The sequence below is a fragment of the Primulina huaijiensis genome, chromosome 17 (assembly GCF_012295235.1).
Source record: "Primulina huaijiensis isolate GDHJ02 chromosome 17, ASM1229523v2, whole genome shotgun sequence".
Classification (NCBI taxonomy): domain Eukaryota; kingdom Viridiplantae; phylum Streptophyta; class Magnoliopsida; order Lamiales; family Gesneriaceae; genus Primulina; species Primulina huaijiensis.
In genome coordinates, this window is record NC_133322.1 from 8,330,145 (window position 1) to 8,347,585 (window position 17,441).

General features: G+C 34.3%; 1 protein-coding gene across 1 annotated transcript; it reads right to left on the reverse strand.

The window, feature by feature from the left end:
• Positions 1 to 677: 677 nt before the first annotated feature.
• LOC140962696 (conserved oligomeric Golgi complex subunit 3-like) lies at positions 678 to 16,819 on the reverse strand. Its single transcript, XM_073421649.1, has 25 exons — positions 16,450 to 16,819; positions 15,919 to 16,002; positions 15,700 to 15,807; positions 14,139 to 14,183; positions 13,978 to 14,052; positions 13,756 to 13,851; positions 13,392 to 13,469; positions 11,871 to 11,956; positions 11,507 to 11,573; positions 11,322 to 11,384; positions 11,125 to 11,226; positions 10,867 to 10,971; positions 10,471 to 10,563; positions 8,924 to 9,012; positions 7,426 to 7,645; positions 5,295 to 5,381; positions 4,853 to 4,969; positions 4,756 to 4,788; positions 4,356 to 4,442; positions 4,215 to 4,277; positions 2,821 to 2,937; positions 2,182 to 2,274; positions 1,480 to 1,605; positions 1,246 to 1,346; positions 678 to 994 (listed from the first exon to the last, which is right to left on the reverse strand). Exons 1-25 carry the CDS (start codon positions 16,546 to 16,548, stop codon positions 865 to 867), a joined length of 2,364 nt encoding a protein of 787 aa, XP_073277750.1. The 5' UTR covers positions 16,549 to 16,819; the 3' UTR covers positions 678 to 864.
• Positions 16,820 to 17,441: the final 622 nt, after the last annotated feature.

Sequence of the window (17,441 nt, forward strand, 5' to 3'; positions counted from 1 at the left end):
TAGGCCCAGTAAATTTCGGTGGGCTACTTTTTTTGGCCGGAAATTTTCTGTAAATGCATAGATGCCAAAATGTCTCCGATACCAATTGAAATATAATTCCTGTTTTGCATGCAAATAATTTCTTACAAAACTTTTCTCGATGGCATGGGGGTCCCGATTTCTCCTTGCATTTTGATTTTTGGTTCTTTTTGTGCTGTCAATCTAAAGCCTATTGCATGAACTTTAAGAAACACTTTCATATTAATCCTAACTAGTTGCATGGAGAATTTAAATGCATATCATCGACGAAAACGTCGCAACCTTAAAAATGATTTTAAAAAAAATAATAAAAGTTTTACGAAGTTTTTGTTTTTGTTTTTTTTTTAAAAATGAGATTTACCATCTGATACATGGAATTGCACAAATTCTCCAAGAGCTTGACACTTGCAAGTGATTTTAAAAGTAGCATATTACATGAAAAATCTTTGAATTCATGCATAGTTGGCTAAAGAATTTAAATTGATCACTCTAAATGGGACCAATGCATCAAAATTTACACCTACTCCTCTTTTACTCCTTATATTTCACTGTGTATAAAACGCTTCAGATTCAATAGCCAATCAAACCAAGCATGGTTCTTGCCCTTGCTTGAAATGAGTTCATTAGTTTGAAATAACTGTATTAGGATTCATGTTCAATTAGACCTAAAGACGATCTCCAAGCCCTTTGCATCTCCAAATTCGCCATTTTAAGTTTACACACTAAATAATGAGTAAATCCTGTTTCGCAATTTCGTTAATCTACAAAATCAGGCGATACATTGGACAACTTGAAACATGGCCTAAAATGAATCGAAACATGGCATCTTAAAACCTTCGAACTGCGTCACAATAGGCTATCAAGTTGAGATTGCAGCTCTTGTACTGAAATCATATTCACTGTATGTATGTCATCGGTTGAATACTCCGATTTAAGTAGAGATTGCACTTGAACATGCGCCTCGATAATGTTGGTCCTGCACATTTAGTTGAATCTCGCTTTAAAACACTTTTGATCAACAAGAGACTTAATTTGTATTAGGGAAAAAACAATGTAATCAATATCGCAAAAATTTGTATATTCTGTATTTTAGATTATTAGTCCAAAAAAACCTTGTAATATAAAAAGGTTGAATAACTGCACAGAGCTGAAATAGTCATCAGAGGATAGAAATCCAAACGAAAAACATTAGAATGGTAAAACATGTCAAGGGAGAAGAAATCCTACTTTATTGGTCTGAAAAGTATTGCACGGGTTGAAGGATTCTGGAGATAAAGCTTCATTTTACTCATCACCCCTGGCAACTCTTGTTGGATAGCAGAACTCACCTTTTGCACATCCAAGTGTTAGTCAGTTATCAAAGGAACATATATTGACAAAGTAAGTAATTCAACAGCCTTGAAATGTATAGAAATTACACCGAAATTACACTGATGGGGAAACACGAAATTCAAAGTATACCTTTTGAACAAGTTCAGCGACCTTTTCTGGAGTTGCGAAAGCTTGATCTTTAAGTGGCCTATTAATGGCAGACTCCACCTTCTGATTTTGACTGCCAGAGGATAATGCAACTTTAACAGCAGTAACCTTCACAGAAGAACAATTTGTTGTTAGATACTATTTCCATATCCCATAAATAGTCGACCACACAATTTCCACTACTCTGGTCACAACCAAGCTGCATTCCCAAATTTGCAGCCAAACACGCTGCTGTGCAATTGGGGTTTGATAGGGAACAATCCCAAACTTGTAGGCACTATTTCCCCCTAATAAGTTTTATTCATCGATTTTGTTAGATAACTGTAGCACATAAGCTAGCCATACCCCAGAACACCCCTTCCGTTGCCGCCTTTTAGAAACGAATCTGTGAAAATTTTTGGGAAAATAAATTTTTTGGTCCAATACCTTGTCCAATTTTTTGTTTTGGTCCACTATTTTCCAAAGTTCGGTTTCAATGCACTATCTTTGATATTTGTTTGGCTTACAATCATATTTAGCAGGAAAATGCTAACGTGACATCAGAAATTGCTGACTTATCCAAACCACGTCAGCAATTTATAGACCAAATTTTTTTCCCCAATTCTTTTTTCTCCATGTTAGACTAATGTATAGAGACTTGCTAGCTACGTTAATTTATACATTACAAAATTGAATATGTCAAACCTTGGTGACGAAAGATAACATGGGATCCACAACTAGCTTAGTGACTGACATAATGAACTCCTCACAAGTGGCTTTGAGGCTTTTCTCCAAATCCTGCACGTAAAGTGGGTATTACCAACAAATAGAATGAATTAACAAAATAGAACTTCAGATCCTAATAATTGAGGGAAACATAAAAGAATTCGCACATGAGAAAATCAGAAGAAAATACTGAACAAATATCCAAAGTACAAACTCTGCACAAAACTAGAATTTGTATTGTGAAGGATGGGCAATACTTGCAGTTTATGAACCTATGAAGTATAAACTTTCCAAATTATCAATTGACCTTTCTTTTTTTGATTACACATGTGGGGAGGGGGAATCGAACTTGGGGTGCCAGCTATTCTGGGAAGGGATGAGACCAAATGGGCTACAAGAAATGATGATTATAATTATGATCATTCCCAATGATCCCTATTTCTTAATGGCAAAGATGTTTGGCATAAACTAAAAACAAAAAAAACAATACAAAATACAAGGCAAACCGATTTTTAACTACAGATATAAGTAAACACAAAATTCCTACACTAAAACGAAAGGTTGAATGTAAAATAAATAAACATCAAGTCCCACTAAAATACTGAGTCAGCAAGGTACCTTCTTGGCATCAATTTGATTTTCCAAAACTCGTGGAGAAAGAGTTCTCGCCAATGAAGTGGACCTTGACCAATCAAATAGTGAAGCCTGACCTCTAAGAATCCGTCTCAAATGCTCCTGGTTCATGTAAAAATAAAGAAAATGATTATCATGGCCAACAATTAACAGATATGAAGCATCTCTGCGACGTGTATGTGTGAGGCTGCAAAGTCAGTCTATCAGATTGCATAATAAATGTCAACATCCACTTAAAATGGTTGTAACTTCCCCCAGATACCAGACAATGTAAAGATCAACCGAGTTAGCAGGAAAGAAGAAACTTCAAGGTTAACTTTTATGGAATGGTTTGTGGAGTTGTTATGGCATTTTCAAAGTTCATATGATAGAGTTCACAGGAGAACAACCATGTGTTTGAAATAGCCAAACCGAGTACTTCGATGTAAGAAATTGCCATGCAATATTTCTAGAAACTAAACACATTATATGGCGCTCATATATTCATCCTTTAAGCTCACAATATAAGCCATAGAATCACTCAAATTTTTATAATGAAGACTCCTGCCACTTTTTCCATCAATTTATCTCAGATATGCTTAGTCAAGTAGTCACCAGATACCAAACTACACTGATGTGTAAAATTATCCAACTTCTCAATATACCACACATCACTTAAGGTTTGGCCTGATCATTGAGAGTGAGAAATATTTTAAAATTTATAAATTAGTTTGTAGGTGAATATTTTTTAGGAATATTGTAGTAATTCTGAGAGACAATTCATAATGAAACTTGGGAAAATTGACTTAGGAAGTTGATAAAAAAAAAAATGATGGGCTTTAGAATGGAGAAATGTCAGCCCAAATGGCCAAACAATTAGAATGGAGAAAGGTCGGCACAAATGCCAAATAAATGGAGCCCAAGTTTCCGATAAGCCTTTGTTTTTATTCAAAAATTAAAAAGTATGATGCATTTCACCTTTTAGTTTTGAAGTTTGCTTAGCGAAACCATGCAAGATGCTTTCGCATCACCCTTGAAAAATTAGTTTAATGGCACTGGTTCCCATCAAGATCACAAGGATTGTTCCAGGGTCGCTCAGTCAATATCTCAGTGATTATGAATAAGAGCAAAAGTAAAACACCATCAAAGAAGGAATAAAATTGAATGTACTCTCTTGATCATGATATGCATCCAAAATAGTTACAGACCAATTATATCATAGAGGTCAACACGTGCAGTAACGGATACATTGTTCATATAAAAGCACCATTAGATACATGAAACAAAGCCCCAATTATCCTTTTTTTCGCTGCACATAAGATTTAATCATGTGACTTTTTTTCTAAAACAATTTGAAACTTTTGAAGAAAAAACATCAGCTTTCAAGCAAAATCACTTACCAGCAAATGAGAGAAATCAAGCTCCTTGTGGGTAACAGAAAATTCGATATCAAACGGTGCAATCTAGAAAATCAAGACTTGATCTGAGTAACAAAACAACAGTGATCAATGTAGTAATTAATAACTAAAGAAACATATTACCTGCTCTCTGAGAATAAGAAGATGCTTTATAAGGAACAGTTGGGCCTCCATTGCAGATGATCTTTTGGCAATTAGTTTGCTAGTTTTCTATAAAAATAAATGACTAAGTATTACCAGCCAAAAACTAAATGAATTGGAAGCGTGAGTACCAGCATGGAACATAACACAACAATTAGCTTAGATCAAGATCAAGAACAAGCATTTCAGAGATAAGAAGTGAGTTCAAATATCTGGAACTGGAAGTGAAAAATTGCTAAAGAACTTCCATATTTAGGAGATGAGTGAAATTTTTTTACCATGCTCAATCCTCAAAGGAACCAGTAGCTGTTTGAGAATTTTGAAGTTTAGTGTATCTCATCCCCTCCCAATAACAAATAAACAAGAACATTTATGCACTCACCAGGATGGATGAAGAGCAAACTTCAACGGCTTCCTGATAAAAAGAAAGAAAGAAGTGAATCTCTGTCTAGGGGAAAGATAGCCAAGTTTTAGAATACCTGTGCCAAACCAGTAAAAACTGCTGACTCTAGGCAGCGATACAGCTTGGACAAACAGGATATAGTTCTCTCGAGCGGAGGGTACCATGTTCTGGAAACATCTAGGTTTTGATCACTCTGCGGTAGTACGTGTGAGGAAAATATAATAATGCTTGAATTTGAGTTGGAACGATAATTATATAAGAAATATAGCAGTGCATCGTCACATCCCGCATGTACAGAAAAGGAACTAGAAGTTTATCTCCTGCTCAATTTATGTATCAAAATGAAATAGCATAGCAATCCCATACCGGACAACTCAATCTACTCTCAACATATTAAAACAAGAGATAATTGGAAACGGCACTAAATCCAACACTGAATACTAATTATAAGGGGAAAAAGTAAATCTAAACAAGATTAAAACATTCTCATGCGTGCTGTGAAAAACAAGAGGACTTACCGATGATGTTTCCAACGTTGTCTCAGTTGATTGCTCCAGCTTAGCGGGGTAGTTTAGATCTTCATCTGTAGGAGGATAATTCGCAATCTGGTGGAAAAACAGATGTACCAGTAACAAAATTTGGTAGTTTTCGAGAATGCTATGAGTGTATATCAAGTAACTATAGTTGCAACTCAATCATCAACACCAGAAATCGTGATGATTGCGGAACAGGTGGAAGAAGAAATATATATTAAGGTGTTCCGTCCAACACCAAGTCCCAACTGTTTTAATCATTTAATTTCACAACACATTGAAGCCATATTCAAAACACATATCAGTACACATGTTAGATGATGCATGTAGCTGTTTCCACCATATTAGCACGTTCTTGCTGATATCACTGTTAACTGTTTTTTGATTTTGATGATAATAAAAATTGTTATCGTGTTTCCAACATATTTACTCAAGTGTGAAATTGTTAACTCAAGATGAAAGATGAAACTCGAATTTAGCCAAACTGAAAATATGGCGATCTGCAGTGTTTCGATGATATCTCACAGATCGGTGATACAAATAACCAGTAGTCAAAACGACCAAACATAAAACTTAATTTGGGACAAGTCGTATTTCACGTCAGTTGGGCTAAATCGGATGTTATCTAGAAAAACTGATGGTAGTAAGGCTAATCAGTTTGGCTGATCAACAAGGATCAGTTGGGAATAACAGTTGCGGTATTTTAGTCAGCATGATCAGCTCGGTTATCCAAATGAAACGATTCAGTATGTGTTCGAAGCTAAGACGATGATCTACAAATCATATTTACAAGTCGAAGTTTGAATCGGAGTGTAAGATAATGACACGTGACGATGAAGATAAGAGTTCTGCGCAAAGCTGATTTTAGCAGACCTCATTAGTTTGGTTTAGTCTAGCTGACGAGCCCAACTAGTAGTGGACCTCAAAATCAGTTAGGCTCGAGAAAAGTGGCCACCAAGGTGGAAATGACCGTTTCAATATCAGAAACAGTACAAAAACTTTCCAAACGATCATATTCTTCTGTCTAACGTATATATCATTCTTGGAGCCTATAACTACGACATCTTGAAGATCATATACAAGCTTGAGAAGGGATTTAAAGCACGTGTAGCCTATATAAAGAAATTAGCTAGAATAAAGCAAACCCAAGTGTGATGATACATTTGAGAGATACACACTGAAATGATTAAATCCTCACATACAATTACTCACACATATACATGAGAGTTGAACTTCAAAGTTTAGACGAGCGAGTCTTCACACAAAGATACTAAAGATTGTGTTTGTAGTCTTGAAAAACATTATACGGATTGTGAGGTTGCGGCCTACAATCGAGAGTATGCTAGGAGTTTCAATTAGGCAAGAGATAAGTCCTAAGTTGAAATGAGTTCGTACAAAGAGTTGTATAAATCAAAGTTTTCTAGTAAATCCTTCCCAAGGGTAAGAAGGGGTGACGTAGGAGTTGTTAATCTCCGAACATACATAAACAAATTCATGCATATTTACTTATTGCGATTATTTACTTGCTACTTTTTTTAAGATGCATTGTTGAAGCATCTTATGTGTATTTCAAATACCAAATATTGCATATCATTGTTTGATACAAGCTTCAACCAAAAACGTTTTTAAACATTTAACTTGCATATCTTTTAAATGTTTTACCAAAATATTTAATCGGTTTCTACGAAGAATTATTTTGAGTATTTTCCGCTTGGTTTGAAAACCAAACTCGATTTAATTTATCGGTGTTTAATATTTCAAGAACTGAGCTATTATAGCTCAATGATTATTCCTCAACCGATCATATCATTAGATATGATCCAAAAAGCATACTCTCGAATAATTTATGATAATAAATCAAACTTTAGTTTCATAACAAATTTAACAATCACCAAGATGCTTTTGGACGAAGCTAGATAAAAGTTCCTCAACCTAAGAAGCTTATGGATTTGAGCTAGATAACAGTTCCTCAACTTTAAAATCCATCACTCAAAAAAACATAGTAAAAACCATAATAGTAGTGTATGTAACAAGTAACAACAAATACTATAATAATTGTTGAAGAAGGCATCCCAATAGAAAAATGCTAACAATTAATGTGGGATGGAACAGTCACCTCATCGCGAATATAGGTGCGAGCACGAAAAGTTAAACGTTCGTGAATATCGGCCAAGATCCTCTCCAACGTTGGACGTAATCCCACTAAGGACTCACCTCGTCGACTAAGCTGTTCCCCAAGGACTTCAACTTTCAGAATATCAACAAGTTCACAGAGTATGTCAAAATTTGCTTCATGAATGAGTTTAGGGCGCAAGGTATCATATAAGTAAGTACACCTGCCATAAAATGGGTAACATGAAGGCCATTGCAATGAAAATGAGCTGAGGAACTAGTGTGATTAGATATTTAGAAGCGAATTTAACCAAGTTTCCTTAACCTGCAGCATCTGGGATAGTGAAAAAACATGATTTCTAATGCACAATCAAACATTAGAACAAAGACAGCTATTTGATGTTACATTTCTCGATGCAAGGAATGACTCAATAAAAAACTAGTCAAATTTTTTTGCATATTGAACTTAAATCTTCTGCTGCTGGCGAATGAAAATGCATTTTCAAAGGTGAAGGGACATCAACTTTGGCCTCGAAAAACATGTGAGCAATAGAACGGAGTTTTTAATATGCAGATACAGAAGAGAAAACTAGACAAAAAGGCTCTTTGCTACGTTATTTATACTTATGTGGATGGGATGAGATAGAGAAAAGAAGATCATGCTTTTTCCTCAACTTTGTCACATAGAAAATAATATCCAAAGAGATCATGAACAAATTATAGTTGGCATTATTAAAGACATAAATAGTTTGGTTTAAAACCGATGAATTGCATACCTTCCAGCACATGCTTAGACAATTTTATAAAGTATCCACACACGGATATAAAATTTCTACCTAGATAAGAATTTAATCAATTTATGGAACATTACTATTACCCAACAAAGACCTGGAGGAAGCTACGGAACGATTTTGGAGTTCTTTCAACAAACAACTTCCATTTTTTGCTTATATAATATAATAAATGAAGAAGATCTCAAATCTGGATTTTCAACTTTCTGAATAGAAGATCCTGCCGGCAATGCACATTTAATTCACTCTCCCCACTACCCCCACCTTCTGCATGACTAATTTTAATTTGGTATCATATGGAATGTTTACATGCAATTTTTTCACCATATTTTTCAAAGTTATCCCAAATACTCTTCAAGCTTCCCATCTACAATGAGGATAACAAGCAGAAGGCTTCTGAACCAAGAATATCGAATTGGTTATTGTTGATATGACGAAGTTGAGGCCTTGAATCCAACCTTTTGTCATCAGAGACATTCTACTCTCCTTAACAAGCAGCATGAATGACGACACTTTATTCAATCAGACAAAAATCTATTCCAACATTTATGAGTACAAGCCCATGCACTTACAAGCCCATGCACTAAGGCAGAGAATATTTTCTGGATCTTTTTAGCACAAAACAGACTCTTTACTGTAACTTATGGACCATCAAAAGTGGAAGATAAACAGATTCATTGGTGCATAAATTATTAGGTTCTAATGGCTCACAGTGGATCGATTAGAGGAGCCAAACTAGAAACATCCTCTGAAGATGAGGGGAAGAAATGGTCAAAGAGTTGATGCTCAAGCTGACACACCTGGAAAACAAAAATTTGATGATCAAACTGAGACAAAAGCAATTCAGTCATCTATATAATATATGTTCGGTAATCTCATATTCAGCGACAAGACAAAAACAGGCATACACAAATTCAATAAACATGAAACATATTATCCACAATCATATTTTTTCATTCCTGATATTTGTGAAATATAATAGAGGCAAAACATAATAGTTGTTTATCTGTCATGCAAAATAAATAAGCATTAAACTACTACTAGATAGAATCATCATATCTAAAGCTTAACACCCACGGGAGAAAAATGGAGTGATCTCCTACATTGGATCCCGCTATCTACGGGATGAGTTGGTCGTTGTCAGGCTGTTATCTACAACGAATTTTGCCAACATTCAATCATAGAACAACTGGTCCATCTCTGAATGGCATATATCAAACATATGCCACACTCCCAATAAATGAAATGCAAAAAATCATATAACAACCGGTCTGTCTCCGAATTGCATATATCAAACATATGCCACACTCCCAATAAATGAAATGCAAGCTAAGTTTGATGTAGCTAAATGTCCAAGCAATGTTGCTAAAAACATTTTACAGAAAAAGATCAGTTAAGTGATGCAAGTTGCACAAGATTCTAGCGCATATAAAAAACATCATTAACAAGCTTGGGCATTCAAAAAGAAACAAGGACCAATATAAAAAAAAACAGCAAAGAAAGGAAAAAGAAACGAGGACCTCAAGTAAGGAAAGAAAAATCATGATTGACGAGAATAATTGATAGCAAAATAAAATGAAAATTTAAAATATACTTTTATGTTTTCAAAGACATAACAGTACACGTATTTGTCATTTTCCGGAGTTGGTCTGGAACTATTGTGCATTTTCTATTGTAGAAAAAAATGAATATGTTTATGTAAGTTACAGATAACAATTATTTAACAAATGCCAAAATTTTGGAAAAATGATAAAACGATGCCATCCATCCCAGTAATACTTTGACTCTCTGACTTGAGCCTTTCAAATGAAACTGAAATGCAATGACGATTTTTTCCCCACATTAAATCAATTCAATCAAGCATGTCTAATGATACAACCAACCAAGCTAACCCCACAACTTGATGACCATGAGTTGGGAGAGAGAAACACGAGAACTTCTGAGTTCTGATAGTCGTGAAAATTGTTATGGGCGTCAAAATCTATGCCACAAGTCCATGGTACACTTACCAAAGTGCTTGATACGCTTCATTATCTAATTGTACATCATTTTCTTAACACATAAATAATAAGTCGCTGGAATAACATGAGCAGGAGTATAACATGATAGATGCTTGTGCTTTGAGAAATAAAAAGGTTCTGACACCACAAGAATAAAGATAACTTAGTTTTTCCTATTTTAGACCAACCTTCCCCTTCCAACTTTAAATAAACTTAGAACATAATCATAAACCAATGAAAAAATTATATCAAGACAACCTGCATTAAGTATGCACATCCTGATCTAGTCAATGAAGGCAAGGCTTCTCTCTTCGCAAATTCAGAAATACGTTGCTGTACTATGCCTTTCACCTAGAAAAGGTAAAGTCGAAAGGAAAATAAGAGCAGAATAAAATTAGAATTTTTTTTTTTTATACGAAACTAAATTTTATTAAAATAAGAAGATGGATTACAAAGGATAGTAATCCTAAGAAGAAGATTACATAATGAAAATATAGTCTCTAAATTAGAATCAGCAGAAAACAAACTTCCAAGCCATTGAAGAAAGGAATTCACTCTGTAAGTCAGAGTGGGTGGGTTTACTTTTTCTTTTCCCTCTCATTTTATTTTTCTTCTGGTGCTAAGGGGTGGGATTGAGGATGCAGATTTACTCACCAACAGAAGCCTCTGTTCACAGTAAAGTTTGTGGCATTCTGTGAGTATCTGGACATATTCCTTTCTGAGTTTTCTGCTTTCAATTTCCTCCAACACTGGCTTGAGCTGCAAAATGTAACCTTTTTCAGAATAATCAACTCAATAAACAGTAATTGCATGCACCATAGTTTCAATTTTTCAGTTAATCCTCTTCCATGTTAAGTTTTATTCAGGCAGCAGATTGGAGTCATAACAACCAAGAAGGGTGGAAACTATTACCTCATTTGCTGCTGCCTTGAACCGGACATAAATAACAGATGCTTCTACACCCTCCGAAACTGTTGCTTTGTTGCCAGCATTGCTTCTAATTGCTGCCTGTACCTAGAGAGCGGAACCAAAAAATTTGATAGATGTAACTATTTTTCTGTCAACAAACACAAAAATCATTGTATACAACAAAAACGAAGCAGATATACCTGAGATGAGGTATTCTTGAGAACAGAGAGAACTCGAGAACGAATCATTCCTAAAGCTCGAGACTGTCCCATGATTAAAATACAGTCATATATAAGCTAGGTAAGAAATAAATCTACAAACTGAAAAATAAAATTACTGTCATCAAGACTGCTTTAAATAAACAGCCACCAAAGAGCATAAATACCTGAAGTTGTCTGAACTTGACCAAGTACACATTGCACTCAGCGTATTGTGGGTTACTCTCAACATATCTACACTCAATAAAAAAACATTTGTAATATTAAAATCACAAATTTCTTGAAAATGTTGGTCAAGTGATAAAATCACAAAGATGTTAATGTCTGGGCAAGGCTAGAATCCCGCAGTTCATGCATTAATTAACATTTTCAGAATTATGATATGAATAATATCCATACAAGATAAGTACAACATAGTATACGAGTTATTGCCTTGTTGAAACTCAAGAGGCATCCTAATTGCATATGATATACTAGTAACCTCATGTTTCAGTGAATTCATTCAAGATGGCTGTGTATGACATCACTTACGATATGCACTCGTCAAGCCTTTTGAGCAGAGGGAGGAAATTTTCATGCGTCACATTCATGCTTGGAGAATAAAAGCTAGTGGCAACCTGCAAATAAGTCACATAGACAATCATGAAAATATTACAAAACACATATTCCAAATTTATAGACTAAAGGAACCTAACTTGTGTAGGCAAGCCAACTTTATCTTAATTTTCATGTATTTTCTCATTAATACATGTCAAGATTTTAAAATGTATTTTACAACAAGTTTCATACGACTTAGGAGTCATTTTTTACCAAGAGTGAAGGATTCTTTGTTCAGATCAACTTGTATAAAGCCATAAAAAAGTCATAATTAATGTTGTGTACAACACATATATGTGAGTGGAAAAATGAAATGTTAGATTATATAAAGGATCATTCATTTACTATGTTTCATTATTTTGAATAAATTTTAGCAAGCACGAAACATATGGATGGATGGAGGGCTTGCGTGTTCTCAAATTTTTACATGTTACTCTTACTAAAACTTCAAGCAGGTAGGCAAGTAAGAAATTTAGCAAGTTTTTTTGTGCAAAATGAGTCACTTTTAACCTCTTGATCAGTGTTCTAAAATTCGGCCTAGGCAGCGCAGGTCGACCGTACAGCAAAATTGCTAGTACGCTAGCTTAGGTGACATTTAGGTTTTTTTAAAAAAAAATTTTTGAGCTTTTAATTTAATTAAAAAAATGAAAGGCGTTTTTTTTATAGACCGCAAATCAAAGTCCAACAAGAAAAGAGATTTCTGGCTTGCCCTAACACGCCAAATTCCATCTTCGTCTGCAATCTAGAGTGAGACCTTCATGAGGATGACTTTGCATCCGAGAAGAAGAAAATGAGTATCACCATGACGATATTGAGTTTGTGTCCGATGCCGAACAAGTTGCTGAAAATTATGGAGAAGAAGAAGTTCGATAAATTTGTGATATTCTATTGGCTGTGTAATTTTGAAGGCATTTTAAATTGATCTAATTGTGTTGGAGTTATAGTATGTGATTTCCTACGTTAATACCGAGGAATCCGCCTAGCGGCGCCTAGTCCCCTGCCTAGGCACTGGTCTCGCGACCGTCTAGCGCCTAGCGAATTTTAGAACCTTGCTCTGAATAGATATCAGGATAGGATGATGCCTGGTTTGGTTAAATTACTGATTTGAATATCAATTGTCCAAATAAAATAATCATATAGTAGAGGGATTATGTAAAATTCGAGAATAAAATAATAATACTAAACCCCTTGGGCTGTATACGCATCACTTTAGCATCACGTTGTAAAGAACTTTCATCAAAGATTTTGATTATTTAGCACAAAATTTGATATACTTCTAATTTTAAAAGACAAATAAGTAACAAGTATAAAAATCATAGTCATATGTAAAAAAATTAAACTTGAAGTACAATTTGGAATGCGGGGATAAGTTCCATGGAAGATCTCTAGAACGATTGCTTATCTAGATGATAAATTAGTGAAGCGATTTTCCAAGTAATTCTAATCAAACCTTACATTCTCCAGTTCATCGAAGTAGTTGAGCTTAACACGCAGTGATTCAGCAAATTCTATTAACTTTTGCTTCTCCATTAACTGCAACAAGAAAACAAATGAACCAGGTGAAGAAATTTACTGCATTATAAAGTCTTAATCTAATATTACCTAACTTGTTTCTAATCTGTAAATCTTGATTTCTTATAGATGGCAAATCTTGGTTTTTTATAGACGGATTTATGATGACTACAAACATAGAAGAAGCATAAATGAACCTACTTTGTTAATTTTGATCGAATTTTAAGAAGCAAAGAAATTTTTTTCAACAGTACTTTTGCCTCGAATTTGAAGTACACTATCATACACCATTGGAACTATAATATACCAGTCGATCACATGCATCATGCAGAGTCTTCGTTTTTGTTGCTACTGCCTGGTGCTGCAGTTGGAGTTCATTAAACAACTCAAGGGTTTCATCCACCTGGAGCAAATCTGCTCGGCATTAGCTAAATTCATAATGAGGCAGGTAACTGAATTTGGACAAACTTCAGATGGATATTCAACAATATCCGAACAAGACAACAATAAGCAAAGAGTAATATCTTGCCTGAAGGAGTATGCTATCACATGTTTGTATTCGCTCAGTTAATGTCCGCACATAATGCTGATATTTCTCCTCTGTCTGGAACAAGAAAAATAAGGAAAAGCACACAATAATTTAAAATAATAGCCACCCAAACAAAGTCAATACTGAGATATAAAACTAACCTCGGATTTCATGGCTGCTTCGAGATCAGCAAACCATTTGTAGAACTGTAAAAAAGAAAATGTGTGCATATTATAAGAGTAAAACCACTGTAATTTCTAGATATGTCCAAAATGTGAAGAACCGCAAAGTCACATTAAAGCCATATAAATTATCCACAAATAGGTATTAAGCTAGCCGCAATTACAAGACTACGCAATTCTCAAAGCTTATTAACTGGAATTTAGGTATATATAGTTTCACAGATTAGTAGATTTTTCATAGAATACTCCTGCCTTGCCATTTGTTTTGCAATCAAGATTACTCATCGATGCTATCTCCTAGAAGTTAGCATTAAACAAAATTACTTAACATGTTAACTCAGATCTTGCCAACCAGTAACATCCAAACATGACTACGTGATACTTCGACTCAAATTTACCACTCAGTAACATTCAAACATGACCTGAAAAAGTGAATTCCAAAACTGAAATTCAGCGAATAAATATTTCATTATCTGGGAAGTTTTATTTTGACGATGGACCAGAAACAGAAAGAATGTAATGTTATAAAGGTTTTAAAAACGAAATTTTGCTTAACATGAGAAATAAAGGGAAATGGATATAAATGGTATAGGGAAGAACATAAGAAATATAGATTAAAAAAAAAAAAAAAGAAAAACTAACAGAAAAAAAGTAATTCAACTTTCGCCCATAGCGGAAAAACTGAGAAATTCAAGTTTTGAGGTATGAGTCCAATTTATTGAACAGCACAATCACAATTTCTTCAGCAGTATAGAAGAAACTATGTTCTCAGCAACATAATTTTCATGTGAAAAAATTGCATGGCTTCTATTGCCTCATTTGTCACAACTTCAAATGTCTATCACTCGCTGTTGTGGGAGTAATAACGTGTTCAATTTCAGATCAATATAAATATAGTAGGTGACAGAATGATTTTGAACTATATTTCTACAATAATCTTCCATGGAAGTCGTGGATTCAAATCATGGGATCAATCTCTTATTTCAGGGTTATGGCCACGTGCATTTAACATTTCCCATGGTCATGCAAGGTCAGTAGCCACATGCTTTAGATATGAATATTATATATGAATACAAAGTAAAGGCACAAACTAAGATGATATAATTTTTTAAAGAAACAACCAAGATAACATGCAGATTTATCTAGTCTAAGATGCAAGGAAAGTTCACAGGTACAAATAAGATTTTTATGCCACAAAAATTAATCAAGAAGGATAACAAACTTTCACTGATATGCATCAACATAAAACATATATTTTTTCATGAAAGCAAACAAGACAGAAATGCAGTCTTTCATAAACTTCAACAATCATTTCCCTAAATTTATCTTGAGGCAATATGACAAACATTTTCAAAATTCAATATAAGATGAATAGATCAAAACTTTTAAGAAGTGAAAGAGTACCACCATACAAGTCTCTTCATAATATCTGTACTTCTTAAATCATCCCTTCCTCTATGCCATATCATCCATCAATCAATTTAACAAATGCAAAATTTATTTGGCAAACATCACCACAAGCCACGGTTAGTGAATTCACCTCATTTGTATTCACTAGGACAGTCTTGATGACCCCTGAATCTTCTGCAGCATTGTGCTTTGCTGAAATAGATAGACCGTTTTCCTGACTAGACACTTGCTCTTGTGCCTTGTTATAAAAAATAAATGGGGAAAAAAATTAAAAGAATGCCAATTCTCAGGTTAATAAGGCAGCAAAAAGCAATATCACGGCTCAAACTTAAAATGGAAGGAGGCCAACCAAATTGGGGGGGACAGGGCGTTCAGCAACTGCATGGGAGAGCGCGACAATTGCTGCCTGCTGTTGCTCCGTCAATGGAGCATTCTGCAAAAACCAATGGTGTTAGAAACCATATAAATATGCACCACCACTAAACAAAACTAGAAAGTTTCCAATGCAAAAAAAAAAAAGAAGAAGAAGAAGAAGATTAACATAACATGTAAATTGACCGTTCTGAGAAATTAAGGTCGGTAATACAATTAGTCCGACAGCAATAAAATTCTTGATTATGAAACTAAACTAAACTAGAGCAGTCCAGTGCAATTGATTCCAAAAGGCCAAACAGAAACCTTTTTGTTTGTTATACTTCTAAATTAGCAATTTAAGATCCAATTATTACCAAATGAATGAGCATCAGTTATAACCAGAAATGCCAAGGATAAGTGCCAGATCTATCAAACATAAAAATAGCTTAGAAAACAGTAATCTAGTTAGCCCACGAAATTAATCGCAGCAATCGAATAGTAGATGAAAAATATACAAGTTAAGAACCTGTTCCCAGGTGGAGGCGAAGTTGTAGCCCTTAGAAATCGCGCCAGATTTCGGCACGCCGCTTTTCCCCGATCCCGTCGAAGCCGTAGTCGTCGCCATTCCTCCTTTCACTATTCAAATGAAATTCGATTCAAATAACTGGAAATTGATAAAAAGTGCTTCGTCTCAATCCCGACCTCGGCGGTAGCTGTAATAGCTCAGATTCCGATCAGAAATGCTGAGGATCTCATCAACCGATGAATTAGATAGAATCAATTAGCAGCGGAACCCCCATTTTCTGTATATATAAATCAAAAGTAAAACCTGAAATTTTCTTGAAACCGAATTTTCCTTCAGAATTAGTACTAAGATCAGTTGGTATTTCTCACGTCTGACTTCACCAAAATTATTTTTCTAAATGGTATCTCATTTATATATAATGAAATGATAGATATCCTAATCTAAAATTTAGGCCGTTGATTATTGAATATTGAAATTCGATATTGTATCTAAAATTTATGACGTTGATTTTAAATGAGAAGTAACTCGTAATCATATTATTTGTAAATTGATTGATTTGAAATCAGTTAAAACTTTATGTTAAATTTGTTTACTAAGGCCATCTCCAACCTTACATCAAAATGGTTTTTGGTACAAAAAATTACATTCGCCAAATTTGGCGCAGAGGAAGGCCCTTGCGCCAATTTGGCGCAAGGGTTGTATTTTTTATTTTTTTTTGTTTTTTTTATTATAATGATTTATAAATAATATAGTTAAATACAAATGCAAAAAAATTAATATAACAATACAATTATAACTAAATTGAAACACTATTCATAATTAAATACAAATACAATAAATTAATATATGTAATATCAACATTATTCATAATTAAAAATACATTAAATAAAAAATAATAATTAATATATGTAAAATAAAGAAATATTTCGAGAATATTCTTTTTGGTGTAAGATTTGAATTAAATGGGTTGGAGATGGATGTTGTATTTGGTG

Excerpts from the sequence above, each read along its gene's own strand:
- LOC140962696 (XM_073421649.1), bottom strand. The coding sequence starts at position 16,548 with ATGGCGACGACTACGGCTTCGACGGGATCGGGGAAAAGCGGCGTGCCG. Across the intron at positions 13,470-13,755 it reads ATGATGCATGTGATCGACTG|TTAATGGAGAAGCAAAAGTT; the intron begins GTATATTATAGT and ends TTCTTGTTGCAG. Across the intron at positions 2,275-2,820 it reads ATCAAATTGATGCCAAGAAG|GATTTGGAGAAAAGCCTCAA; the intron begins GTACCTTGCTGA and ends CTTTACGTGCAG.